The 14,707-nt window shown below is 43.7% G+C and overlaps 1 protein-coding gene across 8 annotated transcripts in view; it reads right to left on the reverse strand.

Annotated features, from left to right (window-relative positions):
* Positions 1–14,707, reverse strand: part of NCAM1 (neural cell adhesion molecule 1) — a 220,744-nt gene that overhangs the window by 69,155 nt on the left and 136,882 nt on the right. For all 8 annotated transcript variants that reach the window (XM_081889758.1, XM_081889759.1, XM_081889757.1 and 5 more), the window contains exons 2-8: positions 9,227–9,301; positions 7,967–8,179; positions 6,491–6,634; positions 5,876–6,013; positions 4,264–4,381; positions 3,818–3,987; positions 668–810 (exon numbers count right to left, since the gene is read on the reverse strand). In XM_081889758.1, the coding sequence (XP_081745884.1) occupies positions 668–810; positions 3,818–3,987; positions 4,264–4,381; positions 5,876–6,013; positions 6,491–6,634; positions 7,967–8,179; positions 9,227–9,301 (1,001 nt within the window). The remainder of the gene's footprint in view (positions 1–667; positions 811–3,817; positions 3,988–4,263; positions 4,382–5,875; positions 6,014–6,490; positions 6,635–7,966; positions 8,180–9,226; positions 9,302–14,707) is intronic.

The raw sequence follows: 14,707 nt of genomic DNA on the forward strand, positions 1-14,707 counted from the left end.
TATGTTACGCTTTCCTTCGTCTTGAATCCTCCATTAGCAGTGTGGGAAAGGGAAGGGGGAATTCAATTTTGAATTTCATTAGTTTCCAATTTCTCCAGTTTTAAGTTCAGTTCATGACATTTCAGTGTACAATTCTGTTTGAAAAAAGTCTCATGGCTCTGAATTTTATTGCCAATTTTTCCTACTATGTATATACCTTTCAGGATCCAATTTTACCTAATGTACACATTTTTGCAAGCAATCGTCTTTAGTATAATGCATTTTAAGGAACATTTTCTCCTAACATACACATTTTTTTGGCAGGGGAATAGCATTGCAAAATATATGAATTTCTAAAAATAGGTGCGTTTTGGTTCACATATTGCCTCAAAAATGGAAAGTTAGGTAAGTCCTTATTAAAATGAAATCCAAACCATGTCCCAACTCACGTCCCTAGTGTGGGAAATCTAATCTTGGTGAACCCTAGAGAGTTGTTGCATGGGATACTGAAATAATGTAAATATTAAATATTACTATCTGCATTTGAACCAAGCTTAGCGGAACAGCGGTTCCAGTGTGCAACATTATATTGCCAGTTGAGAGGGAGTAGAGGAAGCTCCTGGGCCTTCTACTTCCCCTGATTTTATTGCCCTGCTGCAGGAGGACTGGACCTAAGGTGAAGCAATACCTTCTCTTCATTACTGATGTTCCGTGTAGAGGTCCTCCATGTGATGGAGGGGATGGGGTCTCCAGAAGCTTCACAGGTCAGAGTGATCTGGTCTTCCAGTTCCATAGCAGTTTTGTTCTCCACATAGGTGATTTTGGGTTTTGCTAAAGAAAGGGTACAAAAGCACACCAAAGAAGGTTTTTTTGGTTGTTGGTTTATGTTGTCTGAAAACACATGGCACCGTCCTCTGAGGAGTCACAACTGCGCAAGGCTCATCAAAATAAATTCCATTCCCATTTATTTCATTGGGAATTGCCAAGAGTCTGACCATTACTAGTTGTAGGCATAAGGGAACCAAAACCTATCAGGGCTTTGCAACTGTATACATGAATCTTAATAATCAATGTATTATTTTAAAGAACAATAATGCTAGATAGTAATATAAGGCTACAATCCAACCAAATATCGGCTGCACTCTAATAACAACCTAGGAATAAGACCAACATAAGTGTTCTTCTGAGGAGGAATACATAGGATTGTGCTCAAATTCTCTCACTAAAATCCATACAATTGAAATGTAATTAACTTCTTTGTTTCTTTATTTTTAAGGCATTTGTGTACAGCCATTCATAAACATTTATTCCAGGGTACTTAACAAAACAATACAAATCAAACACAGTCAGAAAAAAAATATACAATGTAACATTAGCTTTTGATGGATCATATTAAAGTACACTATAATCCCATAATGAAAGTTAATTTGCATAATAATCTTGTTCATTTTGCATATTTTTGCTCCTGCACTCTGCAGAAAGAGATTTTAAGGAGCAGCTGAATATTCACTAGGCATTGTTTTTACCCAGGGCATCTCAGGGGCCGTAGAGTCGATCGGTTCTCACTATCTAATGGCAGAGGGAAAGGTCCAACCTCATGAGACATTTAACATAGGATACCTCCTTCAGGAGGCTGTGGGAAGGTCTGCAGATAGTTCCCCTCAGACATCAAGGCACTGACATCACACACAAGAGAAAGGACCCCAAGTGTGTGCATGTGGGTCAGGATCCTGATGGGAAGGGCACCCTGATAAGCTCCTGGAACATGAGAAAAACCACAACCAAAGTGAATGGGTGGGAAACTTTCTCTCAAAAATGTGTATTTTAGTGGTTGTGGTTATTATGATTGGGTTTAATGTTTATTATACTTTTGTAAGTCACTTTGGGTCACTTTTGTGAGGAAAGCAACTAGTAGCAGTAGAAGTACTAGTAACAGCAGTAGTAGCAATAATAATAACAACAATGGTAGACACCACACAAACCCAGAACGTAAAAAGAAAATGTGTATCTCACACAGAACCGTAGATAGGTGATCTTGCACCCCTAGCAGAACCGCCTAGATTGCGCCCCCTAGCCATGGACAAATTAGCTCTTCTTTCTGCCTCTCCTCCAACCCTCCCCCCCCCATTCAATTCACCCTCTATTTAAAACCATTTCTTATGAGGCAATAATCAATATTTATAGTTATGGACATATTTTAAAGCCAATTTTGTGGCCCTCCCCATCACCTGCACCCCTGGCAGGGACCCACCTCACCACCCCCTAGCCATGGCCCTGATCCCACACACCTACCTTCTACTCTGCTGTTGAGTCCAGAAGACAAGGGCAGTTTGATTCTCTCTCCTGGCCCTTTTGGATTGCTCTCTCAAGAATTAGAAACTTGTCAAATATTACATGAAATCTGGGAAGCTAAGCTGGGGACTAGCAAACTCATTTTTATCTATGTACCAGGTATAGACATATTTATTCATGTGCTGCTGTTGTTTTAGACTGTGTGTGTGTGTCTCTATATCTATCTTGTTAAAGCTATGGTTTTCCCAGTAGTGATGTATGGAAGTGAAAGCTACACCATAAAGAAGGCTGATCGCTGAAGAATTGATGCTTTTGAATTATGGTGCTGGAGGAGACTCTTGAAAGTCCCATGGACTGCAAGAAGATCAAACGTACCCATTCTTAAGGAAATCAGCCCTGAGTGCTCACTGGAAGTATACATCGTGAAACTGAGACTACAATACTTTGGCCACCTCATGAGAAGAGAAGACTCCCTGGAAAAGACCCCGATGTTGGGAAAGATTGAGGACAGAAGGAGATGGGGACAACAGAGGATGACATGGTTGGACAGTGTTCTCGAAGCTACCAGCATGAGTTTGAGCAAACTGCGGGAGGCAGTGGAAGACAGGAGTGCTTGGCGTGCTCTGGTCCATGGGGTCACGAAGAGTCGGACACAACTAAACGACTAAACAACAAACAACAACAATCTATCATCTATCTATCTGCACACACACACACAAGGAACTATTTAAACTTCTTATTTAAAAATAACTTCAAGATGCCTCATGGGAAGCAATTCAAATGAAACAAAATGAAACAAAATAAATAATTAACTTCCAAGCATTTGATGGGATGGTTACTTTTACAACTTTTTAAGTTCATTATTCCTGAGGCTCTGTCTACTGGGGTGGGGTGGTAATGATATTATGAGTGGAATTCGATATAGTACTAAGGAGATGGTTCCATTTCCATTTCTGCCTGTCTGACGGAATGATCTCCCCTTCCCTCTCCATGCACAGGGCTGTGGAAGTTCTCATGATCTCCAGCGTGGATTTGGAGGAGGCACAGGGTGCGTGCAGGGGAAAGAGGAGGTGAAGCTCCACTGAGGTAGCGAGTCCTTGCACTGACTTCCACTAGTGGAACAGGTTATTTAAATCGGGCGGTGTAGTGGTTAGGAGCGATAGATTCGTAATCTGGGGAACCGGGTTCGCGTCTCCGCTCCTCCACATGCAGCTGCTGGGTGACCTTGGGCCAGTCACATTTCTTTGAAGTCTCTCAGCCCCACCCACCTCACAGAGTGTTTGTTGTGGGGGAGGAAGGGAAAGGAGACTCCTTTGGGTAGTGATAAAGAGGGATATCAAATCCAAACTCCTCTTCTTCTTATATTTTTATATCACTATCTTGTTTTAGTTTTCGTATGTTTTAAATCTTTAAGAACCCTTGAGTCTTTTTTAGAAACAGGTGTTTAGGAAATTTAACTAAACCTTCCAACAGATATCTAACTTTTGTCTGTTTATTTTTGGGTCAGAGAGAAGAATGAACTAGAAGCAATAAAAGCCCAACTTACCAAAGACTTTGAGGTGTATGGTGGCATCATGCTCGCCAGCTTTATTCTCAGCGATGCAGAGATACTCTGCCTCGTCATTCTTCTCCACCTTGCGAATAGTCAGCTCTGAGCCGTCATAACTGAAGCCGTACTTTTCATCATCCTCACCTCTTTCTATTGATTCCCCATCCCTGAAGGATGCAAAGCACATGGACAGATGGGGTTATTTCAACTGCGGGGTTTATCAGTTGGGGCTGGCTTTCAAAAGTAAAGTGACTGGAACTGAAGGAGGTTAAAGGAAAGCATCATGTTATTACTCAACCCATGCTCTTGAAGGGAGTTAATTTGGGTCAAAGCCAGACAACAACACTAATCCTTTTGGGGCACCCTGGTGTTCCATAGCCCTCTCAACTAAAACCTGCAAGCACAGTGCCAATGAACATGACCTGAGAATCTGCACATCTTACTTGGTCCAACTGATGGTTGGCTCTGGAAAGCCGTCTGCATCACATACGAGTTTGACTGACTGGCTGAGATTTGCTGTGGCATTCACAGTGCTCTGCTTGGAGCGAACAGTAGGAGGCACTGAAAGAAAGAGAAACAAAGAGCAAGAGATACACTTTTGATGAGCAGCAGATAGAGAGGCAGAGCCGCTAAACAGGCCAAGACCATTGCCAAATGGACTCCAGAGAAGAGTCCTGTTCTTGAGTGTCCTCCGCACTCTATGCCTCTCCACTATTTGGTGTTTGATTTAGTTGCATAATTACTAAAAAGAAGTCTTTGTGCAATATTCTAACAGAGTTTATGGGCAAGGACTCTTCTTGGATTGTATCCAAAGCGCCAAATTCTCAACTGATCAAAACTCTGCAATATGGCAAAAAAAAACCAATACAAATGCAGAAACATGTCCAAAAAGTGAAATATTGGTACTGTTTATTTAGTACCTACAAGCCATTTCACTGCTCAAATGCAGCCAAACTGTGACTTTGGGCAATTCAAATATTGTTCCGTTCAGTTAATGCAACGTGCAGTGCTAGAAACGAAACTTTTACCCTTCAACTTATACTCCCTGAAAAGGTTGGCTGTTTAGTTTGAATTGTTCATGTTAGCAGTCCCAGTCCAAAGGAAAACCTTCAAGTGCCATCACTTGTCATTTTTGCATGAGAATTTTGGCCATGAAATGCCTCTGAATTCCTTGGTTGTGAGAAGTGTCAACTTGGGAGAAGGTTATTGCACTTCTTCCTTCCCCCACCCCGTGCCAACAAAGCCTCTCTTCTAAGGCTCTCGAGGAGCAAGGGAGATGGCAAAGTAGCAGAGCACATGTTTAAAATGGACAAGGTCCCAGGTTCACTCTGTAGTTAAAAGGATCAAGCAGGAGGTGAGAGCATGAGAACCTGTAGAGTCATTACCTTACAGAACAAACAATATTGGACAGAACAAACAATATTGAACCAAACGTCTCACTCAGTGGAAGACAGCTTCCAATATTGATAGTATCTTTGGGAAGGGCTATAGCTCAATGGTAAATCCTTTGTATGCAAAAGGTCCCACATCCAATCCCCCATCTTTCCAGATAGGGCACCTTATTCTGTCTCTGTCACACACACACACACACACACACTTTAATACAGCCCCCAAAAGCCACTGCCAAGTCAGTGATAGCATGATAGCATCTGGAGTGAAAACCTTGATCAGTCCAAGAACCTATTCCTTCATGGGTGACCTTCTGGAGGTCCTGTACCAATGGTGGAAGGGGCCAGAGGCAAAGTGGACAGAGCAAATGATATAACTCTCCCCTTTGGGCTACAGTCCAGCAGCCACACAGAAGTCAGAGATTGCTACACACCCAAAGCTGGGAAGAAAGAGTTACGATCATAGTTCAATGAGACATTGTAGCCAGGTGAAAGTGCTTGACCCTTAGAGTGTGGCCTGGGAAGAGCCCTGAGGGTCAGAAAGAGAGGCTTGGAGACTCCTATTGGGCCCTGAGGCTCCCCTCTCCTATTGTAGAGAATACTGGGAAAGGTGAGCAAGTAGCTTGGCACAGTATAAGGCAGGCAGCTTCCTACGTTCCTAACTCACCATTGACAATGACATGAATGTCTCTGAAATCAACCTCTCCACGAGCCAGGATCCTTCCTTCACACCGGTACATCCCCTCATCTGTTTTCTTTATTCCTCTGATCTGTAGGTAGTTGTTGGGCAGCACAACAAACCGCACTGCAAGAAAAAAAAAAAGGAACAGAAAGCTTGATGGTGGCCACCTAAGATTCTTTTGTACAGCTATCCCTGATATTTCATCTTGGACAATAAGCTTAATCTGAACAGCATTTCTCTCTCTCTCTCTCTCTCTCTCTCTCTCTCTCTCTTTCTCCTAGTTTCCACAATCAAGCTCACCAGGACCTGGAAGAAGTTGGGCCCAATCAAACCAGCAATAAGAGCTGATAAACACAGGAAGCCCAATTGCAGCAGCAAAGAGGTTTAGTAGGTGACATACAAATGTATCCTAAATCTAGTGCTGGGCTCTCAAGTTCCCCACCTCTTATGCACCTGCACTAAGCCCCACAGGGTCTGTTTGGCAGCCTCAGTGCTTCATTCTGCTTGCTGATGCCTGGTGCTCCCTTTCATATTTCACAACAACTAGGTTCTGGCCCTGCAATAAAGATGTTCAAAGTTCTTTCCTCACCACCATCTTACCATCTTTTTTAAGAACAACATCTCTGCCCGTGTGCTTCCATATGACTGCGGGAGGCAGCGAGGAGACAACATCACACACAATGACCGCATCCTCTCCTTCTTTGAACTCTTGTGGACTGGGAGCATTCCTGAAAGTCAGCTTCTCTGGAAAGCAAGCAGGGAGAGTTAACCTTGTCTGACCTCATACACCCAAGAGGCAGCGTGACACATACTAAGTACAGAAGCATAGAGTTGGAGGGGTCCTTGTAAGGCCATCCAGTCCAACTCCTGCTCCGTGCAGGAAAGCCAAAGCTGGAGTATCCACCCAACAGTCTGAATGAAGTCCCAACAGAGGCACAGAATCCCACTGCACTTATCAGCCTATGCAATCCAGAAAAACAAGGTCAGCAGCTAAAGTTAAAATGTAAAGAACAGCAAAGCGAAGGCAGAAGCTGCTGCTCAGGTCACCATCTTGGCTCTTTTGAGTTTGCTGAAGCATTGGGAGCAGAGGTGTACCTAGGGTCCCTTGTGCCCTTGTCAAGGAGCTGTTTCTGCACCCAGAGCAAGGAGCCTGCCTGAAAAAAAAATCACTGTACTGCAGTAGCCACATTAGAAATTACTACACTTTATGTGACCCAAGTACTCAGTGTCTGGAGTGAGAGCGAGGCGAGGAGGAAGGAAGAAAATGTTCACATGCCTTCATGTCGCGGTGTGAGAAGGGCGGGAAGCTTCTCCTTCGCTCTCACCACGACAGCAGTGCTGTGTCTCCTCACACATATACATCATACACTCAATAGATTTTTGCAGGGGGCTGCACCCCTGGAGGGGGCTGGTTTCGCCAACCCCTATGTATACCTCCGACTACAAGAGGCTCTGACAGTGCAGGTGGCTCTAGGAAACTCAAGCGAGACAAGGGAAAACAAAACCACACAGGGATCGTTTGCTTGTTTTGCAGGGTTCAATAGGCTCTGATCACCAGATTGCAGTGAGCCATGCTGACTCTAGGATTTTAATTAGTTCATCGGTTGGCTGAAAATATTTATATCCTCCCTTTACCCACAAAATGACCAGTCACAAGGAAACTCCATAATGCTTAACAGAACAACAATAAAACATGAGCCAAAAATATTTAGAACACAAAGAAACCTAAGACAAGAACAGTATCTGGGGTCCCTTTGACATAGAACTCAGTGAGGCCCACTTCTTAAACTATGAGAGACGGGCTTTCTACTGAGGACACCCCAGTAATGGTGCCCCACCCCAAAACCTTTATTGGTTTTGGGGTGGGGCACCATTACTGGGGTGTCCTCAGTAGAAAGCCCTGGTAGCTGGAATGACACCTAGTCTGAAGGGCTGAAACTCATCAACATTCTTCCAAAAACTGGAAGACACTGGGACATATAAATGTAAGCATACAATGTTCCTGACACACATTGTAAAATTGCCCTCCCACCTAGCTCTCCCACCCTTTGAAAGGAAATAGGTCAGGTATCTTACGGAAAATCTTCACGTTGAGTGTGGCCTCCACATCGCCTTCTTCACTGGAGACAACACATTTGTAAATGCCAGCATCGTCTATGTTGACATTGTAGATGGTGAGAGTAGATGAATCCTCTGTCCGCACCACTGAGATGTGCTGTTGGTTTGTCGTCAGCTTCTCACCGTTGGGGGCAAACCAGGAGATGTCTTTGGATTTGGCATCTCCAGTCACTAAATCAAAAAGGGTAAGATGTTCAAGGATAAAATTCATTGGATGTTCCCTCTTCCTTAGGAATCATTCAGATAACCCCCTAGAATCTGGGCAGGTGTGGAGCGGCCTCTTAGAATCACTGCTCTTGGGGCCCACCATACAGGTGATAAAGCTTTACTGAACACCAAGGAATAAAGTCATGGGTGGGTGAAGGTTCAAATCTTTGATGTATTAACATCCTGCTGTTCATGGGAGCCCTTGCACTGCAGATGATAGGCACTGTGATTCTAAGGATTTGCTATGCATTCATTAGCTTTTACACACTGACCGCTTGCAGCTCAGGTCCCAGGGAAAATTAGAAAAGCATTCCCAAGGCTTAAAGTGGTGGTGGGGCGAGTTAGCTTTCTCACAGCAGTTCTAGAATTCCCCAAGAAAGGGCTTGAAATATATTAAAAAGAGGACACCGAAGATGTTTCCTAAACCCTTTGGGTCTCTGTCATCCGCAATATAGAAGGTGCCAGACTCTTTACAGTTAGTTTCGATTTATAACCAAAGGTCTAGACACAGATTACAATACATTGGAATCCAAGCACCCACAAAAAAGAAACTCTAGAATCTAGACAAGCAACAGAAGCTTTCTGAACATGTCCCACCAAAACGGAAGTCTCTGCATACTCTCAGTACGCTTTTACACCCAGCGGCCAAAATCACGTCAAGACAACTTCCTGAAGACTCTCCTTCATCTGTCGCAATTGTACGCACGTTTAAAGGAAACAGCCCCACTGTATTCAGTGGGACTTGGATATGCATGGAATTGCTGGCTTATGTTAGAGGAAAGGGTGATTCCACCATTCTATGGTAAATGCTTACATCATCTTTGGATCAGTAATCTTTGTGCAAAGCTGGGAGAATGAGAGCACACTCAAGATGGTCTCCAAATTTGTTAGTGGAACAGTGTAAAGGGACCTCGTAATGGGATCTTAAGACAAGGGATTCAGCCTTTCCACAAGCAATAATGTTTCACCCCAAGCAGCTATGAACAGCCAAAGTGGGAAGGCATTACTCACCTTGACACAAGAAGAATTTGGACTCTCCAACAGGCACCTCCACTTTATTTGGAGCAATGTTCACCTGGAGAGAGACTGCAAAAAACAAGAAGAAGCAGATCAGAGAGAAATGCTAAGATGTGACAGTGTCTGTACTTAGCAAAATACAAATCTGTTGTAGATTACAAGAGCCTTATCAAACTAGTTGTACCTCTTTTGTCATATAAAACTGTAGGATGTTTGGTTATGCTAAAATTGCTCCACAGTGAAGGCTAGCTCTTCATGCCTATACCTGTATTTTAAAGGGGCATTAATATAGATTTTGGGACGCGGGTGGCGCTGTGGGTTAAACCACAGAGCCTAGGACTTGCCGATCAGAAGATTGGCGGTTCGAATCCCCGCGACAGGGTGAGCTCCCGTTGCTCGGTCCCTGCTCCTTCCAACCTAGCAGTTCGAAAACATGTCAAAGTGCAAGTAGATAAATAGGTACCGCTCCTGTGGGAAGGTAAACGGCATTTCCATGCACTGCTCTGGTTCGCCAGATGCGGCTTAGTCATGCTGGCCACATGACCCAGCAGCTGTACGCTGGCTCTCTCGGCCAATAAAGCGAGATGAGCGCCGCAACCCCAGAGTTGGCCACGACTGGACCTAATGGTCAGGGGTCCCTTTACCTTTACCTAATATGGATTTACTGAGAAACTATTTTTGTCTCCAGTAGACCTATAGTTGAGAGGAAGGTTAGAATACATCCTGTCACAGAAATTAAGGAGCAATTGTCCTTCTGCAGGGATGCCACTACTTTGTAAAACTAGTTACTGTATTTACTCGAATCTAATGCTCACCTTTTCTGGCCAAATTACAGTGCAACAATTTAGGTGCACATTAGATTTGATGGCACATTTACATTCAACAGCAAATACTTTTTTTGTTTTGTTTCAAGGTTCTGAAAATTGAGGTGTACATTCAATTCAATAGTGCATTAAACTCGAATAAATACAGTATAACCAGCTTATAACCTGGTTTGGAGCAAAAGGATCAGTCTGATAGCATCTAGGGCTTGTTAGCAGCTCCATGTGTAGGGGTCGGTCTCCCCCCCCCTCCCCCATGTGTGTGTGCGCGTGCGCCTATGAGAAAATAATTGAGAGTCATGCCAACTATTCTGAATTGGCTCTACACAGGCAAGGAGAATTACATTGGATGGTCAGTTAGTCCGTTAACATTAGTCCATGAGCAAACTGCCTTTTGAACTCCCCTCTCTCCAATACACTTCCCCCATGAAAGTCTTTGTACGCTCTTGTGACGGCACTGGAGGTGACTATCTCTCTTTTCCAATATGCTGGTTGCCCTTTTACTCTACTTTATTTCTATGTAATCTAATTTTGCTCATCCATATTACTTTAACATAATTCACTCCCAGACAGAATGGAAGAGCCACACGCAGTAATAGAATGTGAAACGTTTATTAGATTCAGTGTGGTGAGACCTAAATAGCCCAGGACCAAAGAGATGTCTTCCTTCAATTTATTGCCCTGTCATCCACTCTTGTACACTGGGCAGTGCCCATCACCAAGGGTGGGGTTTCAGCTATGGGGCACAAGAGCCCAGGCACACATGAGCAATTTGAATGCACACAGCTGTAGTCTCGAAGCTGAGATTCAGAAGCAGTCATCCCGAAACAAAACACATATCTAGAAGGAAAATCGACTTCAAGAGGTTTTGCTCACAGGTCTCTGTTACACTGTAGGGCTTTTGATTCTGCTGTATCCAACTAGGTTATAATCACAATGAACCACTGAAATGGGCCCACAATGGACCTACTGAGTTAGGGCTCATTCCCACTTCTGTTTGCCCCATTGTTTCTGCCCGGAAAAACCCAGTTTAGTGCTGATTGGGAACAAATAGCAATCTGGATTTCAGCAGATTGGTCTGATTTAGCGCTAAAGGGCAGGCTTTTTGGGGGGAGGGGAGAAGCAGTGGGGCAAAGGCAAAACCACTCAGACCTGTGCCTAGGTACAGGATAAGTAGAAGTGTGGACAAGCCAAAGTCATGTCTATTAACTTTGAAAGGTCTACTCAGGCTTACATGGACGGAGCTTTTGGCCAGCCTTCTCAAACATACTTCCCTCCAGATGTTGTGTGGCTCCAACTCTCATCAGCCACAACAGCTGTCATGGCGAATGGTCAGGGATGATGTGATTTGGAGTGTAACCAGGATGGAAAGGGCTGTTTCAGGGGTTTATCTTCTGACCCAATTCTTGCCTTCCATTGTATGGGGGTTCCCTGGCCCTCAAGCCACTTGTGAGTGAAATTTAAAGCTGAAGGATCCCAGAACAACTGGAGGAGACATCAGCTGGTTCTATGCCAAACTCAAGTTGGCCCTTGGATTTGTCTCAGACGTCTGCCCTGCAATGCTGGGATTCATCAGAGCACACCTTCCTCTGTGCCTTGCTAGCTGGGGATCTTTTTGTTCCGTACTATAAATGCCTCTCCATCACAACTACACATTCTCTCTTGGACTCCAGAATCTGTGAGCATTGTGGTCTTTCGTGATAAGTAATGAGCCATTAGGGAAGGCATAATTGGATGCTGGCTCACTTCCACGGACAAGCTTGCCGGAGCTTCCTGGCCTAACAAGTCCAGGTCAGAGAAGGATTTCAAGAGGTTTGACCTAATGTGTGCAATTTCCAAATTGCAGCCATTAGTTGGAGAGAAAACAATCACCATAATAGAACAAGTGCTCAGTCCAGCATAGCCAAAACTTTCCTCCATACCTCTACTCCTGCAAATGCTTAATTTGTTAAAACTCTTTAGTGGTCCAGCACTACAAAACTGGCTTCCTTTCAGGGGTGGCTGGACCACAGAGCTGTTTGATGCATGTGCCTATCTGTCCCCACATAGAGAATTTTAAAACCACAATGATCCTGCGGAAAGGAATCAGTCTCCTTAAGGTAACAGCAGCAGTATTCTTCCTTGGCAGCACACAAAGACAGTGGAGACTTGTTCACACACCCTGTTGTCCCACTGTTGTCTCTCCTCTCAAACCCAAGAAAACTGTCAGAGCTCAATCAGAGCAAACAGCCATTTAGATTTTCTCAAGATTGACATTTGCTCTGATTTAGCATTAAAGAGTGGGCTCCCCCTGGGAAAGGAGCAGGGCAAGAGAAAGAACACTACGACCTGTGCTTTCCAGGAACTGGACAATCGGAAGTGTGGATGAACCCTCTGTTACTAAATATTTTAATGTGAGCCCATCTAATTTGCATTTCCCAAGCCCAGGTTAGAGAACGTGTGAGCTGAAATGCAGCTGGCATGTGAAACTCACTCTTCCCTGCACTTCTTCAGTCAAAAAGTGCACATATCAAGGAAAAGTGTGGACCGAAATGTGGATATTTGAAAGAAAAAAAGGAGTGTACAAAAATGCTTTATATTAGGCAAAATTGCATACAAAAATATGTCAATTAGAACAAATCTGTGCAAAAATGCATGCACTGGCATTTTAAAAATGGAAACCTGCTTGAATTTTGCCTGTTGTCTATGAGGTGGTTCTTTCAGCACTAAGTGAAGATGACTTCTTCCTTTCCTCAGGCTTTTCTTTTTGGTGTTTCAGTGATCTTTTGTACTGTCACTGGTTTTCATTTTATTCCACTATTGCTTTTATTTTGTTCTACATTTTATGTTTTACATCCAACTTTTACAACTTGATGGCTTTAAATTTTGCCTTCAGTCTTATACTAGGCCTCGTAGCCACAGGCAAGAAGGAACTGAGTGCAGGCAAGGGAGTGGGCTGGTGAATAAAGGCCAGAGTGCCTTCCACACTCCATTGTACCCAGTACAGGAATGTAGCAGACTGCTATAGGGGGAAAAAACAGGATTTCTCTGCCCCCTGCTGCTTCTAGCCCCAGCAGGTTACTATGGGGGAAGGCAGACTAGTAACTTTTGTTAGCTTCAAGTCTCTTTTATTTGTGTCCAGAGAACTTGCAACTGTGAGATAAATAAATATTCCAAACCAGAGCCCTGCTGACAGAGGTCATATAGCGCTTAAGGTGTGCAAACCGCATCCGGAACATTACCCTTGCAAAAGGGCAATACCTTGCCTGCTTTTTTGTTTTTTTTAATGCATAAAATTTAAGACTTTGCCTTCCTGCTTTCTTTTTAGGCTGATGAATTTTTGATGTGTCTTATTGATTGTCAGCTTATGTTTTCTAAGCTTTTAGGCTGTAAGCCACCATGGCATCCCTTCCACACACAAAAAAAGCTAAAATAACTTTGAAAGGTCCCAGGTTCAATTCCTGGCATCTCTACTTAAAGAAGGTCTCCAGTAGCTTGGTTCTCTCCAAAACCAACATTGTGCCAGGGCTGAAGATTGTCTCATTCAGAGATGTAATTGCTGCTTCAACATCCAATGTTGTTGCAGGGCTGGTATTCATTGTAGGAGTCTGCATTATGCCACTCTTGATTTTGAAAGGTACATATCAGCCCCATGGTCCCAGTCTAGATCAACCTTCTCCAAACTGGAACCTGCAAGTTGTTGTTGGACTACTACTCCAAATATCCCTGACAACTGGCCATAGATTGTAACCTACCTTCCCAGAGGCCAACCAGATGTTTCAAAGCAGGATATGAGAGCAGCAACTGCCCAAGTCTCTAAATCTGGAGGTTCTATTCACCTGTTGATAGCCCAGGTATCCTCCACAATTTTGTCTAATATTTTCTCAAAGCCATGTAAGTTATTGCGGCAAGGAGTTCCATAAGGTAACTATAGCTACCGTATTTTTTGCTCTATAAGACTCACTTTTTCCCTCCTAAAAAGTAAGGGGAAATGTGTGTGCGTCTTATGGAGCGAATGCAGGCTGCGCAGCTATTCCAGAAGCCAGAACAACAAGAGGGATTGCTGCTTTCACTGCGCAGCAATCCCTCTTGCTGTTCTGGCTTCTGAGATTCAAAATATTTTTTTTCTTGTTTTCCTCTTCCAAAAACTAGGTGCGTCTTGTGGTCTGGTGCGCCTTATAGAGCGAAAAATATGGTACTTTCTTTTGCCTTTCCTAGTCCTTTTTGGGTTCCTTCTGCTAAAAAAAAAAGGGAGTTGGGATGCGCCACCTAAAACTCAAATGGTTTTTCTTCAGAGTGCTGACAAGAAGAAACCTGTTTCCTTTACACTTGATTTACTTTCTCCCACATCAAGACAGACATTGTTTGCTCCTATAAATAAGCTTCTGCTGACAGTCACTGATCCAGCCTTTAAAAATTTCAATGTCTTGTTTGAAAGATGCTGCTAAAGGACAACAGGTTGACAATGGGACTGATTGCACAGCTGGATCAACTGAGGGGAGGGAGAGAACAAGGGGGTGTGATTTGGTGGGGCTTTGGCCCATGTTTCTGGAGAGAAAGGAAGTAGTGAGACTTGGATACCAGCAGGATGGGAAAATCCTGGGTATCAGCTGTTCAGATGGGCAAATTCTGAGCTTTCAAATCTTGGGGCCTCCAAAATACTGGAATTTAGTTG

Source organism: Podarcis melisellensis (assembly GCF_964234715.1).
Source record: "Podarcis melisellensis genome assembly, chromosome: 15".
NCBI classification, from domain to species: domain Eukaryota; kingdom Metazoa; phylum Chordata; class Lepidosauria; order Squamata; family Lacertidae; genus Podarcis; species Podarcis melisellensis.